The sequence below is a fragment of the Doryrhamphus excisus genome, linkage group LG4 (assembly GCF_037039965.1).
Source record: "Doryrhamphus excisus strain RoL-2023G ecotype Guam linkage group LG4, RoL_Dexc_Guam_v1.1, whole genome shotgun sequence".
NCBI lineage: Eukaryota > Metazoa > Chordata > Actinopteri > Syngnathiformes > Syngnathidae > Doryrhamphus > Doryrhamphus excisus.
This window is the reverse complement of record NC_136360.1, coordinates 14,033,205-14,053,671: the sequence shown is the minus strand read 5'-3', so window position 1 is coordinate 14,053,671 and position 20,467 is coordinate 14,033,205. Positions and strand designations below refer to the sequence as shown.

General features: G+C 37.5%; 2 protein-coding genes across 3 annotated transcripts in view; one reads left to right on the top strand and one right to left on the bottom strand.

Moving 5' to 3' along the window:
* Positions 1–1,292: 1,292 nt before the first annotated feature.
* gabra5 (gamma-aminobutyric acid type A receptor subunit alpha5) lies at positions 1,293–19,572 on the bottom strand. Of its 2 annotated transcripts, XM_058074151.2 has the most exons (10): positions 19,135–19,572; positions 17,855–17,939; positions 17,612–17,736; positions 16,593–16,660; positions 16,296–16,516; positions 14,271–14,353; positions 8,629–8,772; positions 3,658–3,810; positions 3,374–3,585; positions 1,293–2,436 (listed from the first exon to the last, which is right to left on the bottom strand). In XM_058074151.2, exons 2-10 carry the CDS (start codon positions 17,935–17,937, stop codon positions 2,122–2,124), a joined length of 1,404 nt encoding a protein of 467 aa, XP_057930134.1. In that variant the 5' UTR covers positions 17,938–17,939; positions 19,135–19,572; the 3' UTR covers positions 1,293–2,121. The 2 variants fall into 2 exon arrangements, with proteins under 2 accessions (XP_057930134.1, XP_057930132.1); XM_058074149.2 differs by lacking the exon at positions 19,135–19,572 and having other exon boundaries at positions 17,855–17,992.
* Positions 6,814–20,467, top strand: part of gabrb3 (gamma-aminobutyric acid type A receptor subunit beta3) — a 30,178-nt gene continuing 16,524 nt past the window's right edge. Inside the window, exon 1 of the mRNA XM_058074147.2 lies at positions 6,814–7,060. Coding sequence (XP_057930130.2) covers positions 6,963–7,060 — 98 coding nt within the window. The 5' untranslated portion in view covers positions 6,814–6,962. The remainder of the gene's footprint in view (positions 7,061–20,467) is intronic.

Here is a 20,467-nt window from a genome sequence, read left to right as displayed (position 1 = left end):
TACACCAGGGCTTGAGTCAGAAGGGCAAGCAGTAAGTAACAGTTTATCAGTGTCTTAGCTGGCCCTGTGATTGGCTGGCGACCAGTCCAGGGTGTAAGCCGCCTCTCGCCCAAAGACAGCTGGGATAGGCTCCAGCACCCCCCGCGACCCTCGTGACGAAAAGCGGTATTAAATGAATGAATGAATGAGTGTCTTAGCTGTCTTTATTTTGTGTAAGTTGAGTAGCAAAAGCGCTTGTCTGTGTAGCATTATAGAGTGTGCATACAGGGAGCAGGGTTACTAATAGATAATAGCTAATAGTTTCCCACCACAATTAGTGGCCACATTATACGTTACCGATGCTGGAAAAAATGCTAAAATGCTAGCATTATTTATTGCTTCGGATATTTGCATTTAAAGACAAGCCCATATTTGAAAATACACTTCATTATGATGGGACAGGTACATCCATGTGCTGTGGAAAATCAGACACAAAATCATTGAAAAGCGACTAAATGCTAGTACAGGAGGTCCTCGGCCTATTCCATTCCTTGCGGTCTATCTTGATATCTTGCAAATGAAGTCGCACTGGCATCAGAGACATAACGACTGGAAAAAAGTTGACTAAAAAGAACACAGAAATGTTGTCCTTCCTGTATTTGTCCATCTTGACATTCTTAAAACGTGCACACCTAACTAGTTCATTCATCATTTACAAGAGTTTGTAAGTAATCATGAAACTTCCAAACAATAGGGTGCACGGTACTCTACCAAAACTGAAAGTAGAGACGGTCTCCTATTAAAAATAAAGCACAATAAAAGTGGACCAATGGTGTGGTGAATGGACGGGATGGAGAGCAAAGGCAACACATTAGCGTGGCATTCTTTTACAAAAACCTAGCAAAGCAGCTTTGGGCTAACAACACAGCATTTTTCACCAGCTGTCCTTTTTGGATGTCGACAAACATAAAAACTCCCCCAAAAAAGCTGCCTGTTGACCTAAGACAAGGGTGTCCAAAGTGCAGCTCATGGGCCGTTTCTGCCCCGCAGCTTGCTTTTAATGGACCTCAACAAATAGGAAATTAAGATTAGGCCACACAAGAAGGAAATAATACAAGTATTCATGTAAAAATAGGCTTTTTCACCTAGAGCAGGGGTCTCAAACTCGCGGCCCGCGGTCCAAATGCGGCCCGCGAGACGCTAGTTTGAGGCCCCCACCTTGATACCAAAGTTTAATGTCGAAATGACAGCTTAAAGCACACCGGACACAATTAACATGATTTTGCCCCACCCATACTGTTACCCTACCCCTGTTACCCCGCCCTGTTTTGCTTTGGATTAGCAATGAAGCTAAAGGCTTATGACGCTGGGTACAAATAAATGCAGGAAATGATTTGGAATAAAACGGAAAATACACGTCAAGATAAAGCATCTCATCAAACATGTTGTTAAAGTTACGACGCTGCTCCCAGATGGAACTGAGTACGATGCTAACTTGCTAATTGGGTAAAATTATTAAGTTTCATTAATGTTCATGTTAAAGGTTAAATAACTTTTAATACTGTACATTTGAATCTGAAAAAAATAACTTCTCTACCAACTGTATGTGGTTTCTTCCATTTTTCTTATTTGCTGTTTTATTATAATTTTACTTATTTATTACTGATTGATTGATTTATTGTCTTTATTCTTAATTTGTTTATTTATTTTTTATCTTATTTTGTGTATAGAAAAATAAAAATTAAGATATTTGAGAACAGTGGAATGTTTTATCAGATATTTTGGTGTGGAAAACCGGAACCAAAGTACTGAAAAAGTGTATGGTATAGCAGAAGCAAAAGCATTGAAGATAGTTTTTTTTCTTCCAATTTTTAATAAATGCGTTTTGGGTTTTTTTTTGAAAACCTGATGCGGCCCGGCTTCACCCAGAACCTAGCTCTGGTGGCCCCCAGGGTAAATTGAGTTTGAGACCCCTGACCTAGAGTATAAGACAAAGCTGTCCTATACTTGACTTAGCATGTCTACATGTGTTGCTTTACAAAAATCATAAAGTTGCATCCTTTCATTTTTCCCAATGACACCCCGACCCGAGAGGAGAAACAAGAAGCAACATGCATGCAATGAAAGCAAGAAGATGGCGAATTAGTGAACAAGGGCTTGGCTTTGTGTCTCACTTCCGGCTCCCTTGATGACCGGCTCCTTGTTGAGGTACGTGGCCCAGTACACCAGGTTGAAGGTCCCAAACAGCACTGGGAACACGATCCGGGCCATCTTGTCGATCTTGCTCACGCTGTTGTAGGTCTTTTTGGGGTCGGGGGCCTTGGACTCCTTGAGCTGGACGGACGTGCTGTTGGAGATTGTGGCGATGGACGAATCCTTGGTGATGTTGGCCGTGTAGTTGACTGCGGCTGCGCGGGCGTTATTGGCCTTCTTGGACAGCGCCAACGGGTCCTTGCGCTGTGGGGAACACAAATGATATATCTGCTTTTTCTTTGGCCTTTTTGTTGGTAGGTTGGTTAGCTCTCCATACTTGGGACCAGGAAGAAGACCATAAATATATTTAGGAAAATGTTAATTTAGAATTAACTAGTCAATGACAACACAACTAATCACAAAATGTATTTTTTTTATTACACTTTTAATTATAAAAAATCAAACCTGCTGGCCCCGTGTGAAAAGGTTAAAAACATAACTGAGATTAATTGAGATCTACCAGTGTGGAAAAGGTTATAAAGCCATTTCTAAAGCTTTGGGACTCTAGCCAACCACAGTGTAAAAAGTAACACCGCATTTCAGAAAAAGAACATCACAGCAACAGTAAAATATGGTGGTGGTAGTGTGATGGTCTGGTGATGTTTTGCTGCCTCAGGACCTGGAAGACTTGCTGTGATAATAAATGGAACCATGAATTGTGCTGAAGGAGAATGTCCGGCCATCTGTTGGTGACCTCAAGATGAAACCAACTTGGGTTCTGCAGCAGGACAATGATCCTAGGCATGACCTTCAAAAGGCTTCATGCTGGAAAAACCTCCAATATGGCTGAATGACAACAATTCATCAAAGATGAGTGGGACAAAATTCCTCCACAGCGCTTTAAGAGACTCATTGCAAGTTATCACAAATGCTTGATTGCAGTTGTTGCTGCTGAGGGTGGCCCAACCAGTTATTAGCTTTTAGGGGGCGATCACTTTTTCACACAGGGACATGGAGATTTGGATTTGGATTAATTGGTAATTAAAATTTTCGTTTTAAAACTGCATTCTGTGTTCAAATATAAGTGTTGTAAATATTAGTATATTTACTACATGCAAAAAAAAAAATCACAAAGGGGGCAACACTTTTTCAGACCACTGTATATACTGCAGTGGTATATAAAAAGAGTGTGTGGACTTACTTTAGGCTGCTGGGCCTCCAAGGCCTTCTTGCCATCCCAGGCCCAGCTCCTCTTGGTGAAGTAGTTGACGGTGGCGAACTCGATGAGGGCGGAGAAGACGAAAGCATAGCACACGGCAATGAACCAGTCCATGGCGGTGGCGTAGGCCACTTTAGGCAGCGAGTTGCGTGCGCTGATGCTGAGCGTCGTCATGGTGAGCACCGTGGTCACGCCTGCAGGGGACGACAGCCGTCAGTACGATCCTACACCGAAATGGCGGAGGGCGGCGTGGCGTGTACGCTCACCAAACACGGTGCGCGCCGGTACCGACTCCCTGTTGAGCCAGAAGGACACCTGAGACAGGATGACGGTCATGAAGCACGGCATGTACGTCTGGATCACAAAGTAGCCGATCTTCCTCTTCAGGTAGAAGTGAGCCATCATGACGGTGTACTGACCTGACAAACACCAGCACAGATCCACATTGGTCCAACATGGTAATCAATTCACTGCATTTGACAAAAATTACAACTTTATTTTTGTTGTTTCTCCTAATATTACAACTTTGAAAAATTCTCAATATTTCACCTCTATGACATTATTTTTCTTCATAATATTATGAGCTTATTCTTGTACAAATTATAGTTTTTTCTAATTAGAATAAAACTTTTTTTGTTCAATATTTTGACTTTATGTTTGTAAAATTTCTATTTCTGCTGTGTTTTTTCCATGTTCCAACTATTTCAAATTTTATTGTCAAAATTGCCCAAATTACAAAATGTACAACTTTGTTTGTTTCTAATAATATTACAACTTGAAAAAAATTGTTCTTAATATTTCACCTCTATGACATTATTTTTCTCGTAAAATTGAGACTTTTTTCTCTTGGAATACAACTTTTTCTATGAAATATTTTGACTTTATGTTTGGAAAATTTCCATTTCTGTTGTTTCATTTTTTAATGTTCCAACTATTTCAAATTTCACTGTCAAAATTCCCCAAATTACAAAATGTACAACTTTGTTTCTCATAATATTACAACTTTTAAAAAATTGTTCTTAATATTTCACCTCTATGACATTATATTTCTTCATAATATTATGAGCTTATTCTTATAAAATTGAGACTTTTTTCTCATTAGAATGCAACTTTTTCTCCTAATATTTTGACTTTATGTTTGTAAAATTTCTATTTCTGCTGTGTTTTTTCCATGTTCCAACTATTTCAAATTTTATTGTCAAAATTGCCCAAATTACAAAATGTACAACTTTGTTTGTTTCTAATAATATTACAACTTGAAAAAAATTGTTCTTAATATTTCACCTCTATGACATTATTTTTCTCGTAAAATTGAGACTTTTTTCTCATTGGAATACAACTTTTTCTATGAAATATTTTGACTTTATGTTTGGAAAATTTCCATTTCTGTTGTTTCGTTTTTTAATGTTCCAACTATTTCAAATTTCACTGTCAAAATTCCCCAAATTACAAAATGTACAACTTTGTTTCTCATAATATTACAACTTTTAAAAAATTGTTCTTAATATTTCACCTCTATGACATTATATTTCTTCATAATATTATGAGCTTATTCTTATAAAATTGAGACTTTTTTCTCATTAGAATGCAACTTTTTCTCCTAATATTTTGACTTTATGTTTGTAAAATTTCTATTTCTGCTGTGTTTTTTCCATGTTCCAACTATTTCAAATTTTATTGTCAAAATTGCCCAAATTACAAAATGTACAACTTTGTTTGTTTCTAATAATATTACAACTTGAAAAAAATTGTTCTTAATATTTCACCTCTATGACATTATTTTTCTCGTAAAATTGAGACTTTTTTCTCATTGGAATACAACTTTTTCTATGAAATATTTTGACTTTATGTTTGGAAAATTTCCATTTCTGTTGTTTCGTTTTTTAATGTTCCAACTATTTCAAATTTCACTGTCAAAATTCCCCAAATTACAAAATGTACAACTTTGTTTCTCATAATATTACAACTTTTAAAAAATTGTTCTTAATATTTCACCTCTATGACATTATATTTCTTCATAATATTATGAGCTTATTCTTATAAAATTGAGACTTTTTTCTCATTAGAATGCAACTTTTTCTCCTAATATTTTGACTTTATGTTTGTAAAATTTCTATTTCTGCTGTGTTTTTTCCATGTTCCAACTATTTCAAATTTTATTGTCAAAATTGCCCAAATTACAAAATGTACAACTTTGTTTGTTTCTAATAATATTACAACTTGAAAGAAATTGTTCTTAATATTTCACCTCTATGACATTATTTTTCTCGTAAAATTGAGACTTTTTTCTCTTGGAATACAACTTTTTCTATTAAATATTTTGACTTTATGTTTGGAAAATTTCCATTTCTGTTGTTTCGTTTTTTAATGTTCCAACTATTTCAAATTTCACTGTCAAAATTCCCCAAATTACAAAATGTACAACTTTGTTTCTCATAATATTACAACTTTTAAAAAATTGTTCTTAATATTTCACCTCTATGACATTATATTTCTTCATAATATTATGAGCTTATTCTTATAAAATTGAGACTTTTTTCTCATTAGAATGCAACTTTTTCTCCTAATATTTTGACTTTATGTTTGTAAAATTTTTATTTCTGCTGTTTCTTTTTTTTAATGTTCCAAATGTTCCGCTTCTTCATTTAAAATTTTCTTCTTGTAATGATGATTTTATTGCCATTACATTTTTTACTAACTTTATCCGCAGCCTAATATTTTTATTACTGTATTTTTCTTGTAAAATTATTACTTTTTCTTGTTGGATTATAAAATTTTTCTCAATATTTTGCAGATTTTTCCATTTTTGCAGTTGTTGTTTTATCTTTTTTACTTTTGTTGTTAAATATTTTTACAATGTGCAACGCGCCAATAAACTTTGAAGAGCCTCGAGAGAGAAGAGCATGGGAAATGACGCATTACAAGGCCCGAAGAGAAAGGTTTATTACAGCCTCATGAACACTGATGATAATAATATCAAGTAAACGGAGCTCTGGTATCGGCATAGTATCAGTATCGGCAGGTATCCAAATCCAGATGGGGCGGTGGGATAATGTGAATCGCTGTATCTCTCATATCTACCAACTGAAGGTAGCATTTTTTCCAGGCAAAAAGCAAATAAATAAAAATCCTGTCGAGCCAGCGAGCGAGTCCACAGATGACCGCCGCTTTCTCCTGGCAAAATCCGATTTTTGTACCCCGCTAATCCCTTGTCACAATCTGTAGATCCTCTTTCTCCCTCTCTCTCTCTCTCTCTCTCTCTCTTCCTGTGTGTGTGTATCAGGATCTCTATCGTCTCACATCCTCTCCAGAGCTCGGACGGATCGAGGCGGCAGGTGAGCTCAAGACAGAGGCGGCGTGAGGGCGAGAGCGATGGAGGGTGGCCAAAGGGCACCCTGCGGGAAACTTTAGCACAGCATCATCGTCATCCTCATCATGTCCCCGGCGAGACCGACGCCTGTGTGGCCTTTGCTACCACTCGCAGCCTGCAGCCCAGCTCGGTGGCGCCGGGCCCGGGTCTCCCGCGCTCAGATTTGACCCGACCGCCCGGGAGGCGTGGGACGGAACTAAAATGCGTCTCTGGTGGACTTTGGTTTTTGGATTCTGGAGCCCCGTCTGCAGTGAGCTTCCATTCATCGCCGAGAACAACGCGGCCATGCTGGTCAACTGGTGAGTACCAGGCCAGGTCCGTGTGGCGAGGACTCTGTTACTAAGTTGGGCCCCGCCTTGTCCACTCTGAGCTATTCTGGTCCGCCTGAGGACTGTTGGTCGCTCAGATTAGCAACGGCTCAGTATGTCCTGTCCGTGTGCTGAGGTGGCGGCCAGAATGTGTTGTTGTTTATATTTTTACTTCTCATAAACTAGGGTTGCCCAAAGTGCGGCCTGGGGGCCTGGGTGCCTGTTTTTTTTATTGGCCCTCGGCACACTCTGAAAATATTATTTTACCAGAAAACTAAAACAACAAGAAAAAGAACAATAATAAAGTCAAACAGAATAAAATAGAATACAAGGTGAAAAATTTGTAAGATTTTGACCATAAGTTGAAATATTAAACAAAAGTTGTAATATGAGAAAAACAAATAATGTTGTATTTTTTGTTGAAAATTTTTTTGCAGAAAGTTGTGATGACAATAAAGTCAAAATATTACGGACTGGCCACCAGTCCAGGATGTATTCCGCCTCTCGCTCAGAGTCAGCTGGGATAGGCTCCAGCACCCCCCATGACTCTAGTGAGGATAAGTGGCATAGAAAATTGATGGATGGATAGAAGTCAAAATATTATTGGAATATAATAATAATAACAAAGAAAATTTACAAGACAAAACTTGAAAAATTAAAAAAATACAGCAGAACGCCCGACCCCCCAAAAAACACAATTTTTTGAGGATAAAAAAAGAAAAAAAAAGTTGTATTTCAACAAGAACAAAGTAGCAATTTGACAAAAATAAGGGGAAATAAAGTAATTTTAGTACCACAGAGTTGAAATATTAAAAAACAAATCAAGTTGTCCTTTTTGGAAAATTAGCTTGGGGACAAAATCATAACATTATGGGAATAAAGTCCAAATATTATTGGAATAAAATCATAATATTCATTCATTTATTCATTCATTTCCTACCGCTTATCCTCACGAGGGTCACAGGGGATGCTGGAGCCTATCCTAGCTGTCTCCGGGCGAGAGGCAGGGTACACCCTGGACTGGTGGCCAGCCAATCACAGGGCACATATAGACAAACAACCATTCACACTCACATTCATACCTATGGACAATTTGGAGTGGCCAATTAACCTAGCATGTTTTTGGAATGTGGGAGGAAACCGGAGTACCCGGAGAAAACCCACGCTTAGGGTGGAATCGAACTTGGGTCTCCTAGCTGTAACCACTTGTCTAGCCCGTCATAATATTCAGAGATGAACAAGCATTCAAAGAGCCATAAAGCGTCCAGAGTGAGACATTTCCCCTTCCGCACAGGATGCTATTTTACGTAACACATCACTCGCTATGCCCCTTTGCCCCCTTGGCCCCTGGCAGCCAATCCCAGAGCGCTGACATCACTAGATAAAAGCACAACTGCTGGGCCCGGAGTGCGGATTAACCCTGCTGGGACGGTGGGTAAGTGTTTTTTTTCTATGGACAGCTGGCCGTTCCAAATGATTCCTTCATTCATCGCCTCCGTCCTGCTCCACTCGACACCCCCGGGTGTGTTTGGGAGGACCGATGCAAGCGAGCGACTCACCTCGGCTAGTGTGAATGTCCTCCGTCCCCGCCGTCTGGTCGATCAAGTGGTACTGGTTCAGCCTGGAGCCCTCCTCCTCCACCACCACCGACATGGCCGCCCCTTTCGTCCACGTGTAGACCACTTCCGAGACGGGGTACGCGTCTGAGAAAGCCAAAAAGTTCTGATGTCAGTTCATCTGGAAGTGAAGCAGACGCAAACCTGCTGGACACTTCATTAGGTACACATGCACAAGTGGTGGGGGTCCCCAAAGCGAGGCCATTTGTCGGCCAACCAGGATACCACACGTATCATTACATGAGTGTCGTTTGTGTTGGCTTTGATGTGCAGGTGTACCTAATGTTGTGTCCTGTGGGTAGTGACACTCAAGCTTCTGTTGACCTTGAACTGCAATAACCATGGCGACGCATGTGCACAGCTAAACGTGTTTTTCCGCCACCTGTGAGGTTGGACTCCACAGACACTGGCATTAAAGGAAGGAGGATTTCACCGATATTTACCAAAACAACTGATTTTTCCATGCATTTTATGGTGGAAAGGTGGAAGTGGAGCAAGGGAACATCGTGGGCTGTAACAGTGTACTGAAATCACCAATCGGTGTGTACTAGGAATTATTTAAGGCGACTGTTGGGTTCATTTTGGGTCATTTAATTGGTCGGCGGCACATTGTAAAAATATTTAACAAGAAAAGTAAAGACACAAAACATATAATTTATAAGAACAATGTCAAAATATAGAGGAAAACGTTCAACTTTTACAAGAATAACCTTGTATTATTATGAAAAAGGATGCTGGCTTTTAGGATATTGGCTTTTTGGCTGAAAAGCGATATACGGATATTGTCCAACACTCAATTTCCGAAATATTTCCGCCAAATATGTATCTCGACATATCTCCTGTGATAGAACGAACACAAAAAATCTGATACCAATAGCACATTTTGATACTGATATGGGGCTGATAATTAACATTTTGATACTGATATGGGGCCAATAATTATCGGTACCGATATTTTTGTTTGTTTGTTTATTTTGGCTTTTTTCCTGATTACCGAGTCGCCACAGTGGATCTTTTTGATCCGCATCCTGATTTTTTGCTTGAGTCCTTTAAATTCCGGATGCCCTTCTTGACAAATACCGATGATGCTTCCTACTGGAGATTCAAACTCAAGGTCCTCCAAAATACACAACGCTAACCACTACTCCACGGTGGGCTCATTGGTACCAATACTTATCCCTATAAACAAATGCAATTTTTTGGTAATTATGTTGGTTATAATATTAGCAGACAAGAGCGAAAATTAAAAAAATAATAATTTTTTAATATTGTATTACTCCAAAAATAACATTTGACAAAAATAATGTCATGTTATGAGGAGAAATAATGTTATTTTAGTAGCACATGTAGCACAAATATTAAAGAACAAAATATGTTCTTAAATCAATAAATTAAAAATAATAAATTGAAGCCCATTTTTCCCTTTTTGCTGTGTTATTTTCCCACCATTTCAACTTTTCTTCCTATAATTCCCATAATATTTTAAACTTTATTGTCATAATTCCCATTATATTTTGGACTTTATTGTCATCACATTATAAGTTTCTGTAACCTAAAACTAAATATTATGGGAAAAAGTCATAATATTATTAGATGAACATGTACAAATCTTATATAAGAAGAAAATTAAAATAAAAACAGCAAAAATAGGGAAAAGAGCAAAAAGAGAAGTTAAGTCCTAAATATGCTTCATACAAAAAAAACAAAAAACAAAACCTAATTAAATCCAATAAATCCAAAAAATAAAATAAAACAATAAAAATATACAATAAAAATATTTACAGCAAATTTGTCATTTTTAGAAAAAAACAGGTTGCAGTAAAGGTCTCAGAATTAAGTCAAAATATGACAATTAAAATTACAAGAAAAAAAATGCTAAGAAGAAATCTATATTTTTATAATCTATATATATTTTTAAAAACAAGAGCAAAAAAATATTTTAAAAAACAGCTGTAATTTTACAATTTTATGATAAAATATTATGAGCTGAAAGTCATATTCTAATGAGAAAAATGTTCAAATAATTTCAGTAGCATGGAATAAGAGCATAGAAGAATATATGGAAAATTACAACCAAAATAAATCAGATAAAGAATAAAATAATTGAGTTAATTCATGGAATTGCATTAAATTAGATGAAATTGAATGAAGGTTAATTCAACTGCATCAGCATAACCAAGTGGTGGAGTTCAGTATAAACATTACAGAGCAATTATTTCTGTCATGCAAGAACATGAGCTTCCTACACGTGGGCGTCGGTTGCATCCTTCGGGTTACTAAAGTGACGCCGCCGTCACACATCACCTGACCTTTCACCTGTTCCGCTTGGCCACACACAAGATTAGCCTCGTGCGCTTGTTAAGACGCCAGTTGACACGGTTGGACACGTTAGGAGGACGCCGAAACCGGACTTGGACTCAAGGGTCCCAAGCTTGACAACGCTTTCAAGGCTGCAACCCTGAATCCCCAAAAGTGTCCCCCTTCCGCCCCCCTGGAGGTGTAAAAAGACAAACGAATGAAAGACTTGTGCATTTTTAACCCTTAAAAGAGAGACATGAACATGGAACCCGCTTGGAAAGCAAAACCCCTCTCAGGGCGCTAAATCTGTGTCCAATCTTAGAGCACTAATCCAGCAAGTGTGGTGTCAGAAGACTTTGCAGATTGTCTTGAATATCCCCTGATTGACCCCAGGCCGGGTCCGCCCGCCCGCCCGCCGGGATTATTGTCTCCAAGCAGCCGGCGCCCTCATCTCTTTACTTGTGTGTACGTCTACTTCCTGATAAGACAAGCTATGATTGGTCAAAACAACAAAACCTCGCTCCTATTTAAATAATAACATAGCATGGGAAGGTTACAGATGCATCTCAACATTTCCCAGCAGGAAGATACTTTGACAAGACGTGATGTTGTGTAGCTATTCAATTGTAATCTAAGATCATTCCATTGCATTGATACTAGGAAATAAAGCATTGATTATTTAACGATTATTTTAATACTTGATGAATTGGTCGATTATTTTTTTGATTAATTGATCATCGGATTTGAAAAAAAAATTATTTTGCCTTTTAGGAGCAGTCCCATAAAAAATGCATGAATTGACGTCCAAAGATACAACAAAATCTAATGTTGTTTCATGCAATAAGATCAGTTAATAAACACGGAGCTACATATCCGGAAGTCCTCGGTAGCGTTTGGGAGTGTGACCAATCACAGCCGAGTGGGCGTACCTACAGAAGGGCCGGGGGTGGAGTAAATGAAATAGGCTGTTTGGATCGGAAGCTGAAAGCCAATGGAAATACTGCAGAAAGCGATGCAGAGTCTGGAAGATCTAGAAAGCTTTCTGTGCAGGTTATTGTGTGTAGTTGCTCTATAGGAGTCCACAGCTCAATACAGAGGGACGAAAATGAACCTAACGTGCATGTTTTTGGAATGTAGGAGGAAACCGGACTGTGTGGCCGGCATGCTAACTACTCGGCAACCATGTAGCTAACATTAACAATTTTTGCTGTTGTTTTCTTGTGAAATTCTATTTTTAGAATGTGCCGTAGGCCAATAAAAAAACAGCAAATAGCTACCCTGAAAAACAGGCCTTTTTAGGGTTCTTTACCTGCATTATTGTTGTTGTTTGGCCATCGGTGGGGGGTCTTGGAGCATGTACTGCAGCAGTGTATCTCCTGTATTACTTTCATGCTAATTTCCCTGTGATACTTGACATAAACCATCGCTTTCCAAAGTGCTAAAGTTTCACTGCCAGCCGTGGTCACTGATAGTAGCTTAGCATCCATGAGAGGTGATTAAGGCGGCAAAGAACAGATCCGCTGCAGCTTTGGGGTTGGGGGTGGGGTCCACAGGGGTCAAAGGATTAGCTCGGGTTAATGGAGTCTGAGAGAAACCGGATGCGGTGCAGGCATCGCTGTGATGTTTATGGCTTACAATCTACAAAAAAGGAACATTTCATAAAGGCTTTTAGGCCTAATATTATATATTATTAGTAGTATTTTAGCCTGGATGTCTTATGTTTATTTGCAGCCTCTTTTTTCAATATTCAAGGGCAAGGGCTTCTTATTTTTACACTGCTTTATTAATTTAGCATTTTCTCTCTCTCACATGTATTGTGGTTATTGTCGTATGGTGGCGGGACAAACACACAGAGAGCCATTTCTAAAGCTTTCACCCTCTGGATGTAGTTAAACAGAGTTAAATGTTAAATAAATATGTATAGTATAATAATATGAATATAAAGAGGCTAAGTAATAATAATGATTATCTCAAAATGGGCTGAATTATTTTATTATTACATAAATAAATATATTCATATGAATTGTGTAATAGTAATAATCATTAATTGAAACAAACTATGGACATATGTAAATATACATTTCATATAATTAATATGAATAAACACTGCATACATAATAAATACATCTGAATAATTGAATAGTTTATCTAAATTAATTGAATGCTAATATTAACAAAAAGCAAATAATAAATAAATAATAATATAAAGTAAATATTATAAATAATAATAAATAAATGACATTAAAAATACTGAAATTATGTTCTAACTTTAAAATAAACCATTAATATACATATTTATTTAAGTTAATTTACAAATTTCATATAATACAAATATATATTCAATAAATATGAAAAAATGAATAGTTAATATAATAATAATACTCATCTTAACAATAAATAACATTTTAAAACAATTACAAAATACTGACATTATTTTCCATTATTTTAATGGAATAAATCAATGTAAATATGTAATAATTCAGTAACTTTAATCAAATGAATATGATTAGACATGTATATATAATAAATACATGTTCAATTAATAGTTGCTATAAATACATTTAATAGTAACAATAAACAATATTTAAATATAATTAAAAATATTGAAAATATTTTTCAAATGTATAATTTAAATTAAATAAACAATAAATATAATTCAATATAAATATTGAATGAATTAATTCAGTGTAATTCAATAGAAATGATATTAATAGAATTTGACACAGTGAAAAAAAATTGAATTAATAAATAATATAAAGAAACTGAATACTAATATTGACAATAAACAAATAATAGTAAAAAATATGGAAATTATTTTTTTTATATAATTTGTGCAGAATGATTGTTTTCCATTGGATGCAGAGGGTGCAGGCGTAGCCAATCAGGCATAGCCAATCAGACGTAGCCAATCAGGCGACCAGTGAGGAACGTCTTGCATTTGAACGACCTTGCAATTAACGCAAGTAGTTTTGAGCTTGATTGCTTCTGGTCGACGCGTCCAATTAGTGGCGGCTAAAGCGGGGCGTGGGAGTGGCCGAAGGTCACAACCCCATGGGCGACACCTCAGTGTATGTGACTCTTAATCTCACACCGCATGTTGCAGATGCTCATGTGAGCCTTTGCAGCCATCTTGATGAAATGTTAAATAAGAAGCGTGCACTTCCTGTCTCACCTCCTGCAAGTGCTCCCTTATTGGTTGAGTTGTGGTGCCCAAAATGAAAAGACGCTCTCTAACTTGGCATCGCTATACGTTGAAAACATGAATCAATCAAAGCGTGGACACTCACAGCTTCCAAATTTAAGGGGACAGGCGTGTGCGTCCATGGGGAAGTCCTCCAGTTGCATGGGACACTCTGCTGATATGGTCAGTCTGAAAACCAGAAGACAATATCTTCATTTATTATTGTTATTATTATTGTTGTTGTTATCATTATTATTCATTTAGGTTGCTCTGCAAAGATAAAAGATGATGAAATGATGTGTTTGTCAGTAAAAGTGAGAATTGAAGGGAGCAGCCTTAACTGCTACTGCCATCTTGTGGACACAAGTGGAATGACCCGTCTTAATATCGATGCAGTGACGAGTGAAGTTGTTTTTTTAATAATGTAATAATGGAATACATAAAAAATGTGGTTGTATTACATTGAAATGGAATTTAACGTTGTTAGTTATTTTTTAAATGTCTGTTTTTAACACAACCCAGTTTTGTTTTTGTTGTTGTTCTTTTTCCATGTACGTCATTTAAAATAGCATTGCAATTACTTTGGGGGTGGGGGGTGTACACAAAACTGAGTATGTGTGTGTGTGTGTGTGTGTGGATGGATGGATGTGTTTAGTTGGTGGTCTTGCTTGCTGTTTGTCCTACATTGCCCTCCTGTGGACACTAATGGGACTGCAGAAAAAGTACAGAAAAGCCTTGCATCTCATGCATATGTAAAACGATTAAAATAAAAGTCCTACACTGTAGGACTTTTATTTTAATCGTGAAAAAAGTGAGTGGTTACTGTACAGTAACCATCAAACAAGTACAAAAAGAAGCTAACTAACTCATGACATTGCTAACTGTCATAAGAGTGGAACAAAAAGCTAACCCTTCACATTTCAGCTCTGTTCAAGGCCAAACAGCGAAAAAGAAAAAGAACGATCACTTTCTGGTATCTAACTGTCATACAAGTGTAAAAAAAAGTTCAAAACGCACTTTCTAGCTTCCTTAACTGTTAAGCAAGTGTAAAAATAAGGAAAACGCACTTTCTTGCGTCATTAAGCTAATCCTTCACTTTTTTAGTATTGTTGAGTCAAACACGTGTAAAATGTAGTTAAGCAATCACATTACACTGTGGTTAGCTGTCATTTGAGTGTAAAAAGAAGCTAATCCTTCACTTTTTAGCATTGTTAATTGTCATACAAGTGTAAAAAGAAGCTAATCCTTCACATTTTAGCATCATTAATTGTCAAACAAGTGTAAAAAGAAGCTAAACCTTCACTTTTTAGCATTGTTAATTGTCATACAAGTGTAAAAAGAAGCTAATCCTTCACTTTTTAGCATTGTTAATTGTCATACAAGTGTAAAAAGAAGCTAATTCTTCACTTTTTAATATTGTCATCGTTAATTGTCATACAAGTGTAAAAAGAAGCTGATCCTTCACTTTTTAGAATTGTTAATTGTCATACAAGTGTAAAAAGAAGCTAATCCTTCACATTTTAGCGTCATTAATTGTCAAACAAATGTAAAAAGAAGCTAAACACGTACTTTCCAGTGTTGTTAACCATCGTATCAGTGTAAAAAGAAGTGAATTCTTCACTTTTCAGCATCGTTAAGGGTCAAACAAGTGTAAAAAGAAGATAAACACTCACTTTCCAGCATCGTTAACTGCCACACGAGTGTAAAAAGAAGCTAAAACTTCACCTTTTTAGCATCGTTGAGGGTCATACAAGTGTAAAAAGAAGTTAAACCTTCATATTTTAGCAGTGTTCAGGGTCAAACAAGAGTAAAAAAAACCCCGAAACAATCACTTTCCAGCGTGGTTAACAGTCATGTAAAAAGAAGTTAAAAACACACTTTCTAGCATCATTAACTGTCATACAAGTGTAAAAAGAAGCTAAACACTCGCTTTCTGGCATGGTTCACCTTAGTTGAGCACCAGACCCAAAAATGAGTCGTGTGAGATCCAAACGGTGTTTATTGTATTTCACACGACTCATTTTTGAGCATCAGCAATTGTCGTACAAGTGTAAAAATAAGTTAAGCACTTTTAACAGTACAGTAGCAGGGGCGCCTGCCATGATATGCGGTGATACAGGCTGAGACGTACCGCATGGTGTAGAGCAGCGTTCCGTCGTCTTGCAGCCTGAGCAGCTTGTTGGGCGTGGTCATGTTATGCGCGATGGACTTCTTGCCATTGAGGAAGAAGGTGTCGGGGGTCCAGATTTTGCTGGCCAGGAGGTTGTTGAGTGCCAGGGTCTTCATGGGACCCTTAAAGCAAAGACGCTCGTCCTTCCAGCTCTGGCGGAAGAACACGTCGATGGTGTATTCCTGCAGCAGGACCGACATTTCATCACCACTTTATACACGCTTGTCAAATATTGTGCAATATTTCCGAGCTCCGTACCATTTCCGTGTCGGAGACGGGACCGAAGCTTGTGACAAAAATGTTGGTTTTGATCTCTGTCACCTTTTCTGCAAGATGGGAAAAAAATATATTGGATACAAACACCAATAATGTGACATCATATGTACTATTCATCTCGTTCATTTCGCAAAGACGCATTACTAGTTTGAACCACAAGAGGGCACTGTTGTTTACTTCACCGACGGCACAGAAATACAAAATTCTTTTTTTTTCCTTTTTAATGTCAACCAAAATTTTAGATGATCTCCTTGATTAAAAATACGTTGCAAAATATTATAAATTATTAGACTATAATAATTGTATTTATTTTGTAATATATGTATATATTGTATAAATTATACATACAGTTTTATGCATTTATGTATGTGTTTTTAATTACGTGTGTAATTGTGTATATTATTCATTCATTCATTTTCTACCGCTTTTTCCTCACCTGGGTCGCGGGGGTGCTGGAGCCTATCCCAGCTGTCTTCGGGCGAGATGCGGTATATATTTGTAAAATATTCATATATATACATTTAAAAAACGTATTTACTTATTTATTTACAATGACTCTAATTTAATATAAATCATGCTTTTTCTGAATGATATATATTTATGTGAATATTTATATTTTTATTGATGTATTTATTCACTTATTCATCTAAATGTATATATGTTTGTATAACTATATTTATTTACTTATTTATGTATAATTACTTTTATGATTTATTATTAGGACATAATTTCAATGACGACAATAACATGAAAAATACATATCGGTATCGGTATTGGCTGATATCGATATAGGAATATCGGACATCCCTACTTTTGAGCACAACTGTACTTCTAATAAATACTGTTACATATGCTTTTTGAATGGAAATGCGACTGCCTCCACAATAATAAATACATATATATTGGATGATACATAATCACATGACCATAATTTCAGTATAAGTACTTCATTTCTCCAGGAAACTGTCAAAGATAGATTCTGAGATGATGAAGCGGTGTACCTCCCAATCCAGGTCGGAGTCTGTTGTCATATCCATCCAGGAGTCCGTCTAGGATACGTGTGAAGATGGTGATGTTGTCATTTATCTCCGCCTCTCTGGGGGTGCCTGTCACCTCCTGCTGCAGGCTGGACAGCAAGAAAGACAAAAAGTTGAGACAGAATATAAGCCTTTTTAGCAATTTTTTTTGCATAAATGTATAAAAAGGAATAAATACATCGAATAACATCTCCATGGGTGTCTCACCTGAGGCGGCAGGCGAGACTCACAAGCAAGGAGCAGAGCCACAGACGCGTCATAGCCAAGCTGCGGTCCATTCCATCGCCCATTCCTGCAATAAAACCCTTCATCATCACTGCGTGGACAAATCGTCACTAAAAGGACGGCATATATATTTCATATTTTGCCCATCCATCCATTTTCTATACTGCTTATCCTCACTAGATATACAGGGTGGGCCAAAAGTGGGGTTAGAGTTACTTCATTATCTGTTACATTAACTCTATAACTTTGAGCTTGTCTTACTAAACAATTACTGTCACCTAGTAATGTACAATAATAGGTTTTACCCCAGGCTGAATCCTAAACAAGATTGAAATGCTTGTTGTCGGCTCCCATTAGCTCAGAGCGGTGAAGGTCCGGCTACGACAACGGAAAGAATCCGTTTGGGGTCTAAGGTTTCCACAGTCGTAGCCGGAGCTGAAGTGAATGGCAGCAATCTGGACTGGATCAGCGGGTATGCAGGTATGCTGAGATGACTTCACCCTGGTGGCCAGCCAATCACAGGGCACATATAGACAAACAACCATTCACACTCACATTCATACCTATGGACAATTTGGAGTCGCTAATTAAACTAGCATGTTTTTGGAATGTGGGACGGGGAGAACATGCAAACTCCACACGGAGCGGAGATTTGACCGCCTGACCGTGTGGCCAACATGCTAACCACTTTTTATGCTTTTAAATGCTCCATTTAGCAAAAACGGCTACAATTTCCTTAAATCTGCATATTTGTGATTAGAATATGCCGTAATCAACCACAAAACGGGGGTTGTTTATTGATGCGTTCATTTTGGAAACCCACTATAGAGGTAGGGGGTGATGTTTGAAAGGCAATGTTAGCTCTTATTGTGGAAAACCTACCTAATGACCCCTTGATCCAGTTAAGTCTACCTTTACTGCTGTATCAATACTTAACTGACAGAGGTATTTTTTATTAATGAGGCTGTATTTTTATTACACTCATTCATCGCTCTATTTCGTCTAAGTCGTCTCTGCGGGTCACAAAATCAGACCTTATACTATACATTGCCAATATACATTTCCAACCTTTTCATCCCTTTATGGAATTAATGCAGTGCATCTCTGTGCAGATGTATCTAATATTGGGAGATTATAGCAGATAAGACATGAGCAAAAAAAGACAAAAGCATGCCGGGAATGTCAAAGCACATCAAGCCTGCAGCAGCCCCACCGCCCCCCCATCACTTTCCGCTAACGGCCCCTAGAAGTGAAGAGTATACCTCTCTTCCTCCAGCTCTGTTCTCCAGGAGGGCTCTCCCACGCCGTTGAACGCCTCGGCTCTTAATCCCCCACCTCCTCCCAAAAAAAAAAAAAAACAACCAAAAAACAGCCCCCGACCACCCAGTCCTCCTCCTCCTCCTCAATCCTCACAAGTTGGCGTCAGTGTTGGAGAAAGTCACCTGGCTCGGCATGCAGCATCGTGGAAGAAACAGCAAAGATGTACCATTCATATCATCCCTAAGAAGAAGAAAACAGACTTTGTTCTTTCAGGAGCCAAACAAGCAAACCTGGATGGAAACAAAAATAAAGAAAAAAAGGTGCTAGTGCGTATAAAACCAGATAAGGAGGCGAATGAGGGGAGGAAAGGATGGGAAGCAGGAATGTACATGTACGCAGTGGTGGAGGGATGCTGGAGGAGGATGCTGGGAGGGATGAAAGAGTGAGAGAGAGAGACAGAGCGAGAGAGAGAGAAAGAGCGAGAGAGAGTGAGAGAGAGAGGGAGAGCGAGGACCACATTACTGATTTTACAGTATTATTTTATCTGATTTCATTGCAATTATTCTATTCTATTCTGTTCTATTTCATGTGATCCCACTTCTAATACCTATTTTATTGTAATTATTCTATTCTAGTCTAGTCTATTTCACGTGATCCCACTTCTAACGCCTCTTTAGATAGCTCTAGTCATCCAACTTTGAGAAAAGGCATACTGGAGAACACAAATAAATTGTTGTTTTAACTTGATCCCACTTCTGACACCTCTTTAGAACCTCTTGACAACTTTGCCAAAAGGACTTGCTCTCCTAAAGAAAAAAACAAGAAAAAAACATGTCTACATGTGATATATTTCTTAATGTGATCCCACTTCTGACACATGTATAGTACCCCATATTAAGTGTTCTTTTACCAAAGTGTCGATTTGAGCTGTGAAAATTTTGCACAGCACTCCAAAAATCATGTAATAATAAATCATGTAATAGTATATATAGTATTTTTTTTGTTGTTGTACCTTTTCTCCTGGCTAAAAATGTCTTAGCTGTGATACTCCACAAATTTTATCATGTAATAATAAAATCTATACTAGAGAACACAAATACATTTTTGTTTTAATTGATGCCACTTCTGACCAGTGGCGTCATTAGACCTATTTTAGGGGAGTTCAGCCCCCCCTAAAATGTTCTTAAGGTACCCCTAAGTAATTTGATATTTTTTGTTGATTTTTTTTTTACAAAAAAAATCTCTGACAAAAGCAGGCTCATAAGCAAGCCAATAAGCAGGCTAATACTAGCCTAATACTACTAGTAGTAGTATTAATCATAATAATAATAATGA